This window comes from Talpa occidentalis, unplaced genomic scaffold, assembly GCF_014898055.3.
Source record: "Talpa occidentalis isolate TD23 unplaced genomic scaffold, MPIMG_talOcc4v2.1 talOcc4.7, whole genome shotgun sequence".
NCBI lineage: Eukaryota > Metazoa > Chordata > Mammalia > Eulipotyphla > Talpidae > Talpa > Talpa occidentalis.
Window position 1 is genome coordinate 135134448 of NW_023605083.1, and position 14057 is coordinate 135148504.

The 14057-nt window shown below is 69.3% G+C and overlaps 1 protein-coding gene and 1 long non-coding RNA gene across 2 annotated transcripts; one reads left to right on the forward strand and one right to left on the reverse strand.

Moving 5' to 3' along the window:
- Window positions 1-7397: 7397 nt before the first annotated feature.
- CBX8 (chromobox 8) lies at window positions 7398-9985 on the reverse strand. The gene is made up of 5 exons (XM_037493759.2): window positions 9859-9985; window positions 9467-9510; window positions 9211-9276; window positions 9041-9107; window positions 7398-8575 (listed from the first exon to the last, which is right to left on the reverse strand). The coding sequence occupies exons 1-5, from the start codon at window positions 9925-9927 to the stop codon at window positions 7712-7714; spliced, it is 1110 nt and encodes a 369-aa protein (XP_037349656.1). The 5' UTR covers window positions 9928-9985; the 3' UTR covers window positions 7398-7711.
- A 1528-nt stretch (window positions 9986-11513) lies between these two features.
- LOC129144860 (uncharacterized) lies at window positions 11514-13124 on the forward strand. The gene is made up of 3 exons (XR_008549599.1): window positions 11514-11666; window positions 12577-12689; window positions 12909-13124. It is a non-coding gene; the product is annotated as an uncharacterized LOC129144860 (long non-coding RNA).
- Window positions 13125-14057: the final 933 nt, after the last annotated feature.

Here is a 14057-nt window from a genome sequence, read left to right on the forward strand (position 1 = left end):
GCGGAGGCCGGCTTGGCGGCCGCTCCCCAAGCCCGCCCGCCCGCGCCCGGCGGGCACCGTGCCTTGAGGCCGCGCCCGGGCCGGCCTCGCCCCGTTCCTACCTCTCTGGGCGTTCGCTCTGCTCCCCGTCTCGCCTCAGGAAATCTGTGGGGACACCTGTGGCTCTGGCGGGAGATCTTGAAACAGGTTTCTTAAGCAAGTGCTGTGTTTGAGCCGCCTTTCCTGGCAGGTGCTGACAAGTGGTGGTCGTCCACCCAGGGCACGGGAGGGGCTGCAGCATCCCCCCAGTTTCCCAGAGCACAGAGCGGGGGCTTCTGTCTAGCAGTGGGAAAGAAACCGGGGTGCAACCTTGAGGGATTGCTCTAGGGAGGCTGCAATTCAGTCTTTAGAAAACGGGGCAGGGAAAGGGCCCTGCTGGTCAGAACCCCGCCCCCTTCAGAAGTGCGCCCTCAAGCAAGAGGGGAGCACGCAGTCCCGACTCCCACCAACAGCTGAGTGCCGTGGCCTTAACAAGAGGAGGGGTGCTGACATGGGGGGACCCTAGAGGTTGGTTCCCATGACCTCTGTCTGTAGTTCATTAACATCTGCAGCCCCCAAATGTTGAGCCGGAAGTCCAGCAGCTTGGGCAGGACAGTCCCCAGGGCCCTTGGGCCTGGTGCACCTCTGTAGCAAGTGGGGAGAGCGGACGAGCTGGCCTTGCTGCTGGCCTGTGCAGAGTGCACTGGCCCCACACACTGCCCCACCCCCGGCCCTGGAAGGTGGGGTCTGGACGGTTGCTGGTGGGGGATCCACTCGCCCGCCTGGTAACTGCTGGCTGTGCCGCAAGCCCCCCAGGTGGGTGGGCACCTGACAATCCCCCCACCTTCAGGGTTCCACATTCCTGGCTGAGAAGCGGTGTCCCCAGCTCCATTGGGAAGTGGGATAAATCTGGGTGCCCAGGTGGCTGAGCGTGAGAAATGCCGAGGGCCTCAGTCCCTGGGGTCCGCCTGGGGGGAGAGGCGGCCGGTGAGCCAGCCGGGGCCATAGCAGGCCCCTGGGTCCTTGATACCAAGTTCCTCTTGGATTACTGGGTAAAAGGCAGCAGGTGTGGCTCCTTGTCCCCAGAGCCTCAACAGAGGGGAGCCTGGACCAAGTGTGGGCTCTGGTTTCGAGAGCGGCCCTGCAGGCCCTGACTCACCCCTACCCCGGGCCCTCACCCTCCACGCCAAATCTGAAGAGACAGCTTTTGTTAAGCCAAATCGATCCCAACAGTGTGCCTTTGGGGACAAACCTGCACCCAGGAGCCCGAGACATCTGGGTGCTGCCTCCCACGGGTGTGAGAATCACCCCTTCTGCACCCAGAGGGGCGAGACCAGCTCACTGCTCAGCTGGAGAGGAAGGGTCCCCAGACATCCGAGTGTGACAAGAGGCTCCTCGGGTCTGAGCCCTGTGCCCCCATGGGTGCTGACCCCCCTCCAAGTTCTCAGCTCCCTCCTAGGCACTCAGCTGCCTTAGGGCCTGCAAAGCTAAGCCAGCAGCACCCCTCCTGCCCAGCCCCAGGGCAGCGGGCTGCCAGACAACCCTGTCCGTGACCCCACAGCCCCCCATCCCCCCGCCCGTGCCTTTGTTTACCGGCTACTTCGATCCCAAAGCGACTGCTCTCCTGCCGTGGGGTGTCTGGGTGCTGTGCCCCCAGCTGTCAGGGTAAGGGTGTGCGGGCGTGACAGCCTCTGCGGAGCAGGTGTTCACCGGTCATCATGCTGACCACTACGGAAAAGTGGGCATTTGTATTTGCTGCTACCTGTGCGTGTGGGTGTCGTGCTCGGCACCTGCCACTTGCCTGGGTGACCCAGCTCGCTCCGCAGGACCCCTGCGCCCCCAGCGGGTCCTCTGCCTCCAGACTGGGTGGGGAGAAGTGGCTGGCTGCCCCGCACCTGCAGGGCTGACATATTTTTATATATATATTTTTTGGTACCAAAAAGAGTGCGCCTTGCTCTGGCTACACTCAGTCCTGGCCTGCCCGGAGAGGGCTTGGAGCCCGGCACACTCGCGAGGGAGAACTTGGGGGGTGGGGACCAGGGTCTGCACCAGCGTCCCTCACTGGCTTGATTTGTGTTTCTTAATTAAAAGAAAAAAGCCAAATCTTTGTGGATGACACTCCTAACTGCTTTAAACTGTGGCTGCTTGTTTGCTTTCTTACAAGAGAAAACAAAAGTGGTTATTGCCTTGGCGGGCTGGAGAGCCTTGTTGGAACCAGACGGCCTCCCAGCCCCGCCCCCCTGTTCTCAATCAGGACCAACCATGGGAGACACTTCCCCCAGGAAGCCCACCGCGGTTTGGGCCAAGGGGTGGGGGAGGGGAAAGTAGTGCCTAGACCCTGTTCATGTCCAAGTTGATCTAAAGATTCTGTGGATTTACTAGTATTTTTGGAAAACTAACACTAGCATAGGTTGCAGGGGGGTTTAGACCCATGTTAATTTATTTTGCAGGGGAAAGGCCTTAGCAAATGGCGTCTGAAGACGGTCGTCTTTCTGTTAACTCAGTCTATCAATAAATACCTTACCTGCCAGCAGGCGGATGTGGGTGAGTCGTGTCTCTTCTTTCCCTTCTTGACTCAAAATACTTCTCTGGACACAGCCTGGCCTGGAGGGAGGCATGAAAAAGCAATCAAAGTCTTTGGGGAAAGCTTAGCCACTTTCTTGGGGTGCAGGAAAAGCTGCTTTCCCAGGCGAAGGGTAGAGAGGGCTGAGAGGAGCCCCCAGGCAGCAGGCTGGAGGGGGCCACCCAGAACCCCAGGGGGCCCTTGACCATGAGCAGCTGTGCCTGGGGTTGGGGGGGGGGCTCGGGGTTGAATGCTGCTGTTGGCATCAGAGAGAGTAGGAGCCAGGGAGCACACTGGCATTTTAGGGTTCAAGCAAACCCACCCTTCCCTCCAGTGGCCGCCCCACAGCTGCTGGAAGCTGCTCTGCACCCAGTCCACCCAGCTACAAAGTCCTGGGGTGTTGCCGGGAAGCCCAAGAGGCTTCCAGTCTACAGAGGTCCTGGCACCCTCCCCCAGGAGCCCCTCACCCCTGAAATGAAAAAATAACACGCTTGTTCTTGACCTTTCTGGTGCTTTTTGGGGAGTTCCCCCCCCCACCCCATGGATTTATTCATGAATTTCGGCCTCAGGAAAGTGCAGCTCCCTTTGAAGGGAAGATGGAGGTTTGGCCCAGCAGGTGCTGGCCCCTGGTTGGCACCTGGAGGCTGGCGGGTTTGGGGGAGCCAGCCCCAGCCCAGCCGGCTCTGGAAGGGGCCTGGGGCTGGGAGTCTGACTCCAGGAGGCGGTGGTGGCCGCTGCTCGAGGGGCGCCGTCCCCTCCCGGGCTGGAGCTGTTTCGTTTTGGAGGAGGTGGGCGAGGACGTCCTAGGGTCCAGTCCTCTCCTTTTGAGGGCCGGCGGAAGGGGGCTGGGGGGCCGGGAAGGGGCAAGGGAGCAGAACAGCAGGCCCTGCGGTCCCCCAGGGGAGCCCGCGCTCGCGGGAGCCCTTTCTGCCGGGCTTGGGTCAGGCTGGCGGGGGCCCGGCCTTTGTTAGCGTCCGCGCTGCCGGCTGCTGGCAGCTCCGCGCCTCCCGGCTGGGCCGGGCCGCCCTGGGACCCACCCAGCTCGAGGGTCCGGCCGCAGCCTCCCCGGGCTCAGCCCGGCGCCAGCGGGTCCAGCCCGAGGGCGCCGCCGCTAAGGGGGGCGGCCGGGCTGGGAGAGCGTGGACCCCGCCCGACACCTCGCGTCTGGCTGACAGCCCCGCGGCTCGCGGTCCGGGCCTCGGGGAGCGCGCAGAGGCGCCGCGGACGGCGGCCCTCCCCGGCGCGCCCGGGTGGGGCGAGGCGTTCCCCGCTCCGTCCCCCCCAGAAGGGCACCGGCCGCCCGAGGGCTGGACGGCGAGAGGGGCCGAGGCCGTCACCCCTAGAGGGCGCGCGCGGCCCGCGGAGTTCGGGCCGTCGGCGCTTGGGGCGCGCGGGAGAAGGGCCCCCCAAGTCCCGCCGCCCCAGGGAAGCCACCCGCGCCCGCCGCCGTCTCTGACGCCGCGGGAGGAGAGCCGCCCCCGCGTCCGGGCCCGGAGGCTGGACGTCCTGGAGCCCCGCCAGCCTCCCTGCGGCTCCGGTCCCCGACTCCAGCTTGGGGTCCCCCTCTGTGCCCAGAGGACTGCTCGGCGAGGAGAGGAAATCACGACAGGAGCCTCGGGGTGTGGGGCGGGCCCGCTCGCCTCCGGGGCGCCAGTGCACCCAGGGTGCTCGCTGCGCACCCGCGGGACCGAAAAATGGATCCATCCCACCTTCTGGGAAGTTCCTAAGATGCCAGTTTAGCCGGCGCTGCGCGGGGCGGCGGGAGCCCGGCCTCTCCGGACACGGCGGAGCCAGCCCCGGGCAGCGGGCGCCCGGCGGGGCCTGCACACCGGGTCGCGCGCCGGCGATGCGGTCGGAGCCAGGCGGTGGTCAGGCAGCCCGCGACCCTGGCATCGCCCGCCCCGCCCAGGCGAGGGCCGCCAGGCTGCCCAGGCGCGGGCGCGGGAGGGGCCGCGACCCCGGCCGCCGACCCCGCCACCAGCCCCCTCCGACGGGGCCGCAGGCCCCGCTCTCCCGAAGGGCACTCCGGTGCCCGGCTCTGCGCCGTCGGGGGTCCTCCCACACCTGTCACGGACTGGGGGGGAGACGCAGGGAGAGGGTCACCCACCCGTCGGGCCAGGGCCGGAGCTGGGGGAGTGCCGGCTGCGCGCCTCCCCTCGGGCTCTGCCGGCGCCCCGATCGGGCTGTCTCCGCGCGCCCGCGTCTGCGGGGCTCCTGGGGTGGACCCGGGGTCAATGCGGCCGCCTCCCGGCCCGAGGCCGCCCCCCGCGCGCCGCCGCCCCCCGCCCCCCGCCCCCGCTGTGCGGCCCGCGGCCAGGACGCGCGGAGAGCCCGCCCCGCCCGAGCTCGGCTCCCGGGACCGCGCGGCCCAGCGCGGGGCCTGCGTCCCTCGAGAAGACCGGCAGGGACGGACGCTTTGGGGGCTGGCGGGGCGGGGGCGCGGACGGTGCCGCGGCGGCTCGGGGTTCACTAATCACATCAGCGCGCTCGGCGCCGGCTCGGAGCAGCCAGTTGCCTAGCAATGCCCGCGAATCCAATTCCTCAATCAATAGGCGCGAGGCGCTGCCTTTCGGGGAGCGCTGGCCAGGCTGGTGGGTCTGGGGGTGCAGTCCCAGGTCGGCTCTGGGGCGCAGGCCGGAACGCCCGAGTCAGGCTTTGGGGTGCCCGAGCCACCCGGACCCTGGACCTCGGGCCTAGGGGGTGGGGCGCGCCGTGGGAGCCCCGCCAGAGGGAAGGGAACCCAGAGGTCCCTTTCTCGCACCTTCCCCCCAGGTCGCATCCTTTGTCCCCGGGTTCCCCACTTGGGCCCGTCCCAGAAAACCGCAGCGGGCAGGTGCAGCAGCTCGGCCTCTCCGTCCCCCGACCTGACGCGTGCCCAGCCCGCCCGGCCCGCCCGGCCCGCCTGGCCCATTCTGCGCCTCCCGTCGGGTCGGGCCTCCGTCCGCAAAGACCCCCGGCACAGGGGTGGGGGGTCGCCGGGAGAGCGGAGGAAGAGCCCTCTCACCCCGCCAGCCTCCCCCCTCTGCTGGAGAGGGGCGGGAATAAAGCGAGACACGTCTCTATTTACAAAGTATATATTTAAACACGTAAAAAGCGGCAGTGGACACAGACACCGCCGCAGAACAGACGTGCCCAGGCTGCACTCGAGCTGAGCGGAGACCCCGCAGATTTGTACAAATCTTAGAATTAAATAAACCCCACTCGCGCGCATGCCACGGGCTGCGGACGCCCCGACCCGCGGCCCGGCCCCCCACCCCCCAGGACAGCGTCGCGAGAGCGAGCAAGGGACACACACGCAGGTCCACGGACAGACGCCGGACAGGCGGGCGGGCGGCGCGGGGCGAGGCGGCAGGGCCGGCCCGGGAAGGAGGCGCCGCCCGGAGAGCCGCGTCCGCCCCGTCCATGGGCGACAGGCGCGTCCCGAGCACGACGTTCCGTCTGAAAATAGCGTCGACATTTCAACAGATACATCGGTCCACGGCGCTTCTTTATACAGAGTCTAGAACACCAGCTTTACAAACGTGAGCAGATAAGCCCCCTCCAGGGCCTTCTCCCGGCGCGACGAGAGTCGAGGACCAAACCCTCGGGTCTCCCGGCCGCGCCCCCAGGGGCAGGAGGGGCGGCCGGGGCGGGCCTGGCCTCCCGCCTGCCTTCACCCGCACCCCTCGGAGGCTCCCCTCGCCGGGACGCCCCGCCCGGGCTCGCACAGGGGGAGCTCCCCCAGGGCCCGCCCCGACGGGCGTTCGGAAGCCCGGGCTCCGCGGGCCCCGCAAGGTCGGGGAGGGACGCGGGTGGAGGTGGGGGGTACAGATTTGTGCTTTTGAGGCCAAAGAGGGGCGCGCGTCCCGCGTCCTCAGCGCGGCGTGCCGCGGGGCAGGGGGGGGCGTCCAGGGGACCCCCGGGCCTCCCGAGAGCCGCGGTCGCCCCATCGCCAGCTCCCGCTCCGCCTCCCTCTTCGGCGGAGCGGGAGCGTCGAGGTCCAGGGGAGCGCGCTCCGCGAGTCGGGGGCTGTAAATTACAGCGTCTGCTTTTCCGGAGGGGGCGAGGGTTCTGCCGCGCATTCCGGGATGCCAGCCTCGCCCCCTCCGTCCCCCCCCCAGCGCCCCCGAGTCTCGCCCGGGCTCCCAGCGCCAAGCCCGGACTCCGCGCCGGACCCCAGCCCCGCGGCGAGGGCCGGGGTGCCCAGCGCCCCGCTCCCCGCCGCGCCGCCCCCGGCCGCGCCGTCCGGGCCCGTCTGGCCGCGCGCCCACGGGGGCCCGGCGCGTCCACTCCTGGGGGGCACCGCGCCCCGGCCGCGAGCCAGAGGGCCCGAGAGCAACAGTCCACCGGGCACTCCTGGGAACAGCCACCGCCTCAGCTCGGGCGCCGGCTCGCCAGCCTCCCGCGCACCCGGCATCCCGGGAATGTAAACAGACCCGCTGCGTCGCTGGCTCTCCGCGGCCGGGGAAGGCGCCGGGCACTGGGCGCCCCTCGCCGGCGCGGCCCCGGGTGCGCCCTCTCCCATAAAGTGCATCTCCTGCTGCGGTCCTGGGCGGGGGCGCTGCGCCCCCCACCCCACGCGAAGCCTTCACCTCCAGCGCGACACACACAAAGTTACTCGAGTTAATACTTCTTTTCCCTAGCAGGCTCCCTAACCTTTAAGAAAAAAAAAAAAAAAGGAAAAAAAAGGGAAAAAGAAACCGGAGGGACCCCACCCCCTCTTTTTCTGATTGGGGAGCCGACCTTTTGTTGGCCAGGCTGGCCAATGGGGAGAGAGAAAAAACCCGGGTGCTGCCTCGGGCCCAGGGGTCGCCCGGCTGCGGGGCAGGGCCGGGCGGGGTGGCCCCCCTGAGTCCTGCGCCCGGCCCTGGGGCTCACCTGTCCGCCCGGCCCAGCACGAGTCTCTCTCCTGGTTTAAATAAAACAACTTCAAGAGTTGAAATATATATATTTAGATACTTTTCTTAAATAACATATTTACATCTAATAGAAAATATAACTCTAGAGATAATCTTTCCAACCAAAACGGGGGCGGGAGGAGAGCGCCGGGGTGGGCGGGCGGACCCCGAGGGCCCCCCGCCCGGAAATAAAAAGCCCCTCGCCAGGGCCACGCCCACCCGCTCGCCTGCTCTCGGGGGACCCTCCCCCTTTTCATCTTTTCTCCTTAAAAAAGCCTTGGTCCGTGTTACTTTCCTTAATGGTGACGGTCAAAAAGTTTGAGGTCACGTCGGTGACCACCACCTTCTCCAGGTTGGTCAGAGAGGGGCTCCAGGACTCCTCCTCTGGGTCCCCCAGGATTCTGGCCACGGGGATCCTGGCGATGAGGGAGGGCCTTCCCCCTTGGGCCCCCATGTCCCGATACAAGCCTCCCACAGAGCCTGGGGTGCCTGAACCGTGCCGGACCCGGGGGCCACCAGGGTCCAGGGCGCCCTGACCTTTGGCCTCCAGGAAGGCGGCCCTGTGCTTTATGACCCTGGCGGGAAAGGTGTCCACGGCCAGCTTGCCCGTGGCCTCGGTCGGGCTGGGGCTGGCCACGCCGCACTGGGCTGGGTCCGAGTCCTGCCTTCGGGCCAGCTGGATCACACTGTGGCCAGCCGGGAACTTTCCTGCCCCGGCAGGGGTGTCGTCCAGCTTCCTGCCCTTGAGGTAATCCCCGAGGCTGTCGCCAGGTTCTCCCAAAGGCCTCTGCGAGGGGTCCAGGGGCTCCTTCCGGGGCTTGGGGCCTCTTTTCTTGGAACTGTCGCCCGGAGAACAGGGCTTCTCCTCGGTGCGGCTGGCAACCCGCTCCCGATCCTGCTCCCGGTCCCGGTCCCGCTCCCGAGGGGGCTCCACACGGCAGGTGCTGCTGGTGCTGCTGCTGCTCCCAGGTGGGGACAGACCCATGTTCCGAAGGCCCTCGCGGGCCCGAGAAGTAGAGGCCAGGTCCTGGGGTGAGCGGCCAGGGTAGGGGATCCGGATGCCCCGCGCTGAGTCACTTCGGAATTCGTAGGTTTTGGCCTTTGCCTTGGCCTGGGCCTGCGGGAGAGTCAGGGTCAAGGCTGAGAGGCCCTGGCCGCTCCCCACAGGACCCTCTTCCAGCCCTGGCCTCCTGCGTCCCCCTCCCATGCCTCAGATTTCCCATGTGGGTGGGGGTAGGGCGGGGGGGGGCAGCCCCCAGGGTCAAGGGAGAAAGGACTGGCCTGGAAGCAGTCAGGGCAGCCCACGCACATTTGTCACATTTGACTATTAGCCTTTTTGGGGTGGCTGGGGGTGGTCACAAAAGAATTCTAGTGTGGCCAAGCCCCTCCCCCCAAGCCCCTCCATGGCACTGCCACCGACCTGGTGACAGCTTGTCTGGGGACTCCCTCTTGGACGACCAAATGGCTGCGGGGGTACCCCAGCATGTGGAAGCCATGGCTCACAAGCCCCCCACCCCCACCCCCGGCCCCTTCCCACAAACCCACAGAAGGCATTTGCCCACCACTGCATGCCGCCTCCTACCTTGAGGAGGAAGGTTTTGGGTTTGGGGCCTCGCTTTTTGGGGCCATAGAGCTCCATCTCTCGTTCCCTGGAGAAAGGAGGGCGGGAGCAAGGATGTGTGAGTAAGGAAACAAGTGGGGCTCCCATTCTCCAGTTCCGGCCTGAGAAGGGGAGGCTGGGCAGGGCCCTACCTTTCCTCAAAGGCTGCGAGCAGGCGAGCATCCAGGATGTTCTCCTCGGGCTCCCAGGTGCTGTACCTAGAGGGAGGCGGGGGGAGGCAGGAGGAAGCCGAGTCGGTCCCGGGGCAGGGAAGGAGCAGCGGGCGGGTGGGTGTGTCTGTAACTTTCTTGGGGCATTGTGCTGCATTTCAGCGGAAGGGGGGAAAGAGGAAGAAAGAAACCTCCCCGGGAGCAGGCTGGGGCTGAACACGGCACAGAACCTACTTACTTCTGCGACCAGCCCTTCCATTTCACGAGGTATTCCATGCGTCCCTGCAGAGGCAAAGGGGGATGCGTGTGTGTGCACGGAGGGACGCGTGACGAGGACACAGAAATACATGCAAAAAATGCATGCGGCAAAGGCATGCGCGAAGCCCCGCCGCCAGAGGCACGCGCCCGCCGCCAGCCCCTGCACGAAGCGCTGCACAAAGTGCATGCACCGGGCCCGCCGCCCCCCCGTGCAATCCGCGCGCGGCTGCAAGTCCGCGGAGGGCGCTGGGGCTCGAGCCGCCGCCGCGGCCGCGCCGGGCCGGGGGGAAGGGAGGCCGGGCTGCAGCAGGGGGAGCGCGCCCCGGCCGCGGGAGGGCCCGGCGGGCCGCGGCCGGGGCCGGGGGCACCTACTTTCCGGATGCGCCGCTTCAGCAGGGCCTCGGCCGCGAACACCCGCTCCCCCACCGCCGAGAGCTCCATGTTGACTCGCCGCTTCCCCCTTCGGCCGCTTCCAGGGGCAGAAAAGCAGCAGCCAGCGCGCGCCAGCCCATAATACTCCGCTGACGTCACCCCCCGCGCCCCGCCCGCGCGCCCCGCCCGCGGCGCCCGCCCGCCCCACGTGTTGCTAACGACGTTGCTAGCGCCGGGCGGCCGCGGCCCGCGCCTCCGCGCTCCGATTGGCCGCGCCCGGGCCCCGCCCCGCGCCTTTCTCCCCGCGTTGCTACGTGACCCGCGTTCCAATCGCCGGGGGCGGAGTCCGCGGCGACTCCGGAGACTCGCGCGGGGGGGCGGGGGCGCCGCCGGAAGTGACGTCCCGGGAGGGCGGGCCCGGCCGCTGTCAGTCTGCGGGGCTCGCGCGGGGCCGCCCGCCCTCCCTCGCGCCGGCCCCTCCCCCGCCGCCCGGGTTCCCCCGGCGCTCCGGCGCCCCGCGGCCCTCGCGGGGACCCCGCGGCCGGGTCGGCCCGGCCCGCCCGCTCGGCTGCCCCGGCGCGCCCCGCCCCGCCGCGGCCGGCGCCCGCCCTCCCCGCGCCGCGCCGCGCGCCGCACAATGCACAGGTGCCGGGGCGCCGCGGCCCGGCCCGCACCCCGAGAACCGGCGCGCCCCGGCCCGCGCCCGCCGCCCCCCGCCGCCCCGACCCTGTCTCCATGGCAACGCCTCCCCGCGCCCGCCCCAGCCCGCCGACGCGTCAGCGCCCGCGTCCGGGTCTCCGCCGCGCGGCCTCGCCTCGGCCCCCCTGGCCCGGCGGGGCTCGAGCGCGCGCCCGCTCGGACGCACCCCGAGGAGCCCGGCGGCCCCCCCACCCCGGCCCCCGCGCCCCGGGGCCCGCGGGGGCGCCGCGCGCCTCCCCCCCCCCCGCCCGGGCCGCGCGCCCTCCGCCCCCTGCCCCGCCCGGCCCCGCGGCCCCTGCCCGGCCCCGGGGCTACCGGCGCGGGCCCGGGGGACCGCCTCGGCCGGGCAGGGGCTCGGCGGGGCGGGGGCTGGGGGGCCGGCCCGCCCCGTCCCGTCCCGGGCACCCGGCCAGGTCTGCGCCGCGCGCCTGCCCGCGTCCTCCCGACGGGCGCCGCCGGCTCGGCGGGGAAGCGCGGCCCGGGCCTGGCGGGGCCCCGTCGAGGCCGGCGGCGCTGCAGGGAGAGGGGCTCGCCGGGCGGGGGCGCGGGGCCTCGCCCCTCGGGGGCACCGGAGCCGCAGCCCCAGCCGGGCCGGGTCGCCCCGGCCCTTCTCTCCCGCCGCCCGAGCCGCGGGCCACGCGCTGTGGTTGAGGCGCGGTGGGAACCTGACTCGACGGGGAGGCCGCGGCGAGGAGGGACGGGCGAGGCCAGCAGCCGAGGAGCGCGGCCGGCGCGCCGGGAAGCCGGGGAGGAACCTGGTCTCGGGCCCGAAGTCGGGTCGCGGCGGCGGCGCGCGGCCCCCGGGCTCCCCCCGGCCCCACCGCTGGCGACGCGGGGCGCGGGCGCGGGCCTTGTCCCGGCTCGGCTCGGCGCGCGCGGGGGCCGGTTCCCCCCCGGCGGTTCCGTTAACGAACGGCGCGGGGGCGACGCCCAGGCCCGGCCCGCGACCGCGCCGGCCGCCCGCGAGAGGCCGCGTCGTCCGTCGTAAAAAGCCACTCCCGGTAACAGACAGTTTCGCCGGCCGGTGCCGGGGAAACAGCTGTTTCTGGTTAAGCTTAAATACTTTCCAACAGTTTGGGCAGTAAAAATAAAGTCGGCCTCCGCCGCCTGTAAGTGTCTGGTTTCCCCGCCCGGAGAAAGCCCACCCTGCGCCCGGCCCGGGGCGCCCCTCCCGCCCCCGACGCGTTCCCCGCGCCCACGAAGCCCGGCGATTTCCCTTCACATCGGGGGTCTGGAGCCGGGTCCCCAAGAGCTGTGTTTGCCTCGGGCGCCCTCAGACCCCGGAGGCTGCAGAGTCGGGGCTTCGGTTCCACGCCGGGAAAGTCGGCTCTGCGCCCCGTCCCGCCCCCCGCCCCCCGCGCTCTGCCCCTCCGCGGAGCTCCCGCCGTGAGCTCCGGCGTCCCGGGGGTGAAGCCCGGCGCGGCGCGGCCCTCCCCGGGAAAGGCCTCGGCCATTCTTGCCTCCCTCGGCGCCCGGAGCGGCTCCCGCCCCACGGCGTGGGCAGGCTCGCCCGGGGCGCGTCGCGGGGGACGTCGGGGCGGGCCCACGTCGGGGTTCCCGCCGAGCGCCGGCAGAGGGGGAGCTCGACCCCGGAGAGAGCTGAGAACAGTCACACCAAGTGCAGCTCTTGCTGCGGGGGCAGATTCGGCCCCGACGAGGGCGGCCCCCCTGGGGGTCGGGGGCCCTCGCTCCGTCCAGCCCTCTCCAAACAGCGGGGAGACTGGACGCCTCCCCGGGCATCTCCGCTCCCGCCTCCAGAGGCCTACGGGCGCGGTCCGAGGGTGGGCAGTGCCCGCGCGGGGCGGCCTCGCCCGAGGGCAAAGGAGGAGGCCTGTGGCGCTGGGAGGGGCCGTCTGGGGCTGGCGAGGGGCTCAGCCCTCGAAACCAAGGGCGCAGGCGCCTGCTCCCCACCCCTTCAACTTCCTTTCCCCTCCGGGTTCCATTCCAGACCCCCCCTCTCCCTTCTCTCCGCACACGGCCGCCGTTGGCTGTCAAAGAAACACCACGGTTTGTCCCCAGGGGCATCTTCTGGGGTAAACAAGACAAAGTTTCAAGAACCAGAACCTTCAACTTCGCATCCCACCCCCAGGTCCGCGGGCGGGTCCGCGTGCGCCGCGTCTGCAGTAAATAAGGTAACGGCGTCTAGTCCTCCAGCCCCATATGGCTGCAATTTGAGTGTCTTTGGAGACGGTGCCGGTGTTGGGGCGGGGGCGGGAGTGGAAGGGAGTGAAAGTGGAAATCAAGCGCTCTCGGATCGCATTTTTATGTAGGAAATTGTCAGCGACTCCCTTAGCAGCCTTCCCGCCACCCCCGAATTCCCGGGGTGAGCTGCCCTATTTCTTTGTTTACAGAAATGCTGCCGCCCGCCCCCCTCGGGACACCTGCTTCCTAACCCCTCGGCCTCCTGCCCCTTTTTGCACCGATTCTGGTGACCCGGACCCTGGACCCACAACTTCTTCGCTTCCCAACAAAGGGCCTCCAACCTGCTCCCCACCGCCTGGGAGCCAGCCCCAGCCCTGGGCCCCGGTCCCTGCCAGGTGCCCTGCTCTGCTCCCTGCCCAGCCTCATTCCAGCCCAGAGGTTGCCGCAGGTCCAGGGGGGCTCTGAGGCCTCCCAGGCCACCGGCAGCCTGAGCCCCCAGCGGGGCGGCTGGAGGCTGGAGCGGTCCTAGGGGAGGGAGAAGGGGCGGGCTGGGGCCAGCTCCTGACTTCTGGGTCCCCTGCCAGACCAGCAAGCTCCAGCGTCCTCTAGCTGGAGGGTGAGGCCGGCCTCGGCTCCTTTATTGGGAGCATTTCCACCCCGCAGCTTGGCGGGCGTCGGACCTGCCCAGTCTTGGCTGCAGACTCGGGCGGCTTTGCAGACCAGCCGTTTGCCTGGGGTGCGGTGGCAGGGCTGCCATGAAGCCAGCCGGACGGGTCCCAGGTGTGGCGGCTGGGCTGGGCTGTGCAGGGGACCGGAGCTCCGCTGGTGTCCTCTGCCTCTGCCTCTCTCACTCCCCACTGGAGCAGGGCGCTCTGCCTGCCTGAGGGGCACACAGGGGCCACCAGGTGACCCAGCACCCCACAAAAGAGGTCTGAAGACTCCACCTGGACTGACTGGTCAGGGACTGGAGAAGAGGCTGATTTCTGGCCTGAAGTCCAGCCTTGAGTTCCCGGGAACGAGGGGTTCTCCCCCTGCTGTCCACCTTCTCCTCCCTAGTGGACAGTCGGACCACCCTGGTGAGGGACGCTCTCAGACCTGCTACGAAGGATAAGCAGCGGCTGACCATGTTCCAGCCCCGCCCCCAGCCTGCAGCACTCTAGAGCCACATAAACTTTGACTTCATCTCTAAACTCCAGCCCCCCTCCTCCAGGCCACCCCAATTCCCCTTCAAAGGCGGGGATAGTGCCACCCCCAGGCAGGCAGCACCTATGGAGCAGTGCCGCCTGGCACCGACCTTATCCCACCCAAGCTCACAGCAGCCACGGGAGATGGATTCTGTTGCCCCATTTCATAGATGA

Excerpts from the sequence above, each read along its gene's own strand:
- CBX8 (XM_037493759.2), bottom strand. The coding sequence starts at position 9,927 with ATGGAGCTCTCGGCGGTGGGGGAGCGGGTGTTCGCGGCCGAGGCCCTG. Across the intron at positions 9,511-9,858 it reads TGAAGCGGCGCATCCGGAAA|GGACGCATGGAATACCTCGT; the intron begins GTAGGTGCCCCC and ends TTGCCTCTGCAG. Across the intron at positions 8,576-9,040 it reads CCAAAACCTTCCTCCTCAAG|GCCCAGGCCAAGGCAAAGGC; the intron begins GTAGGAGGCGGC and ends ACTCTCCCGCAG.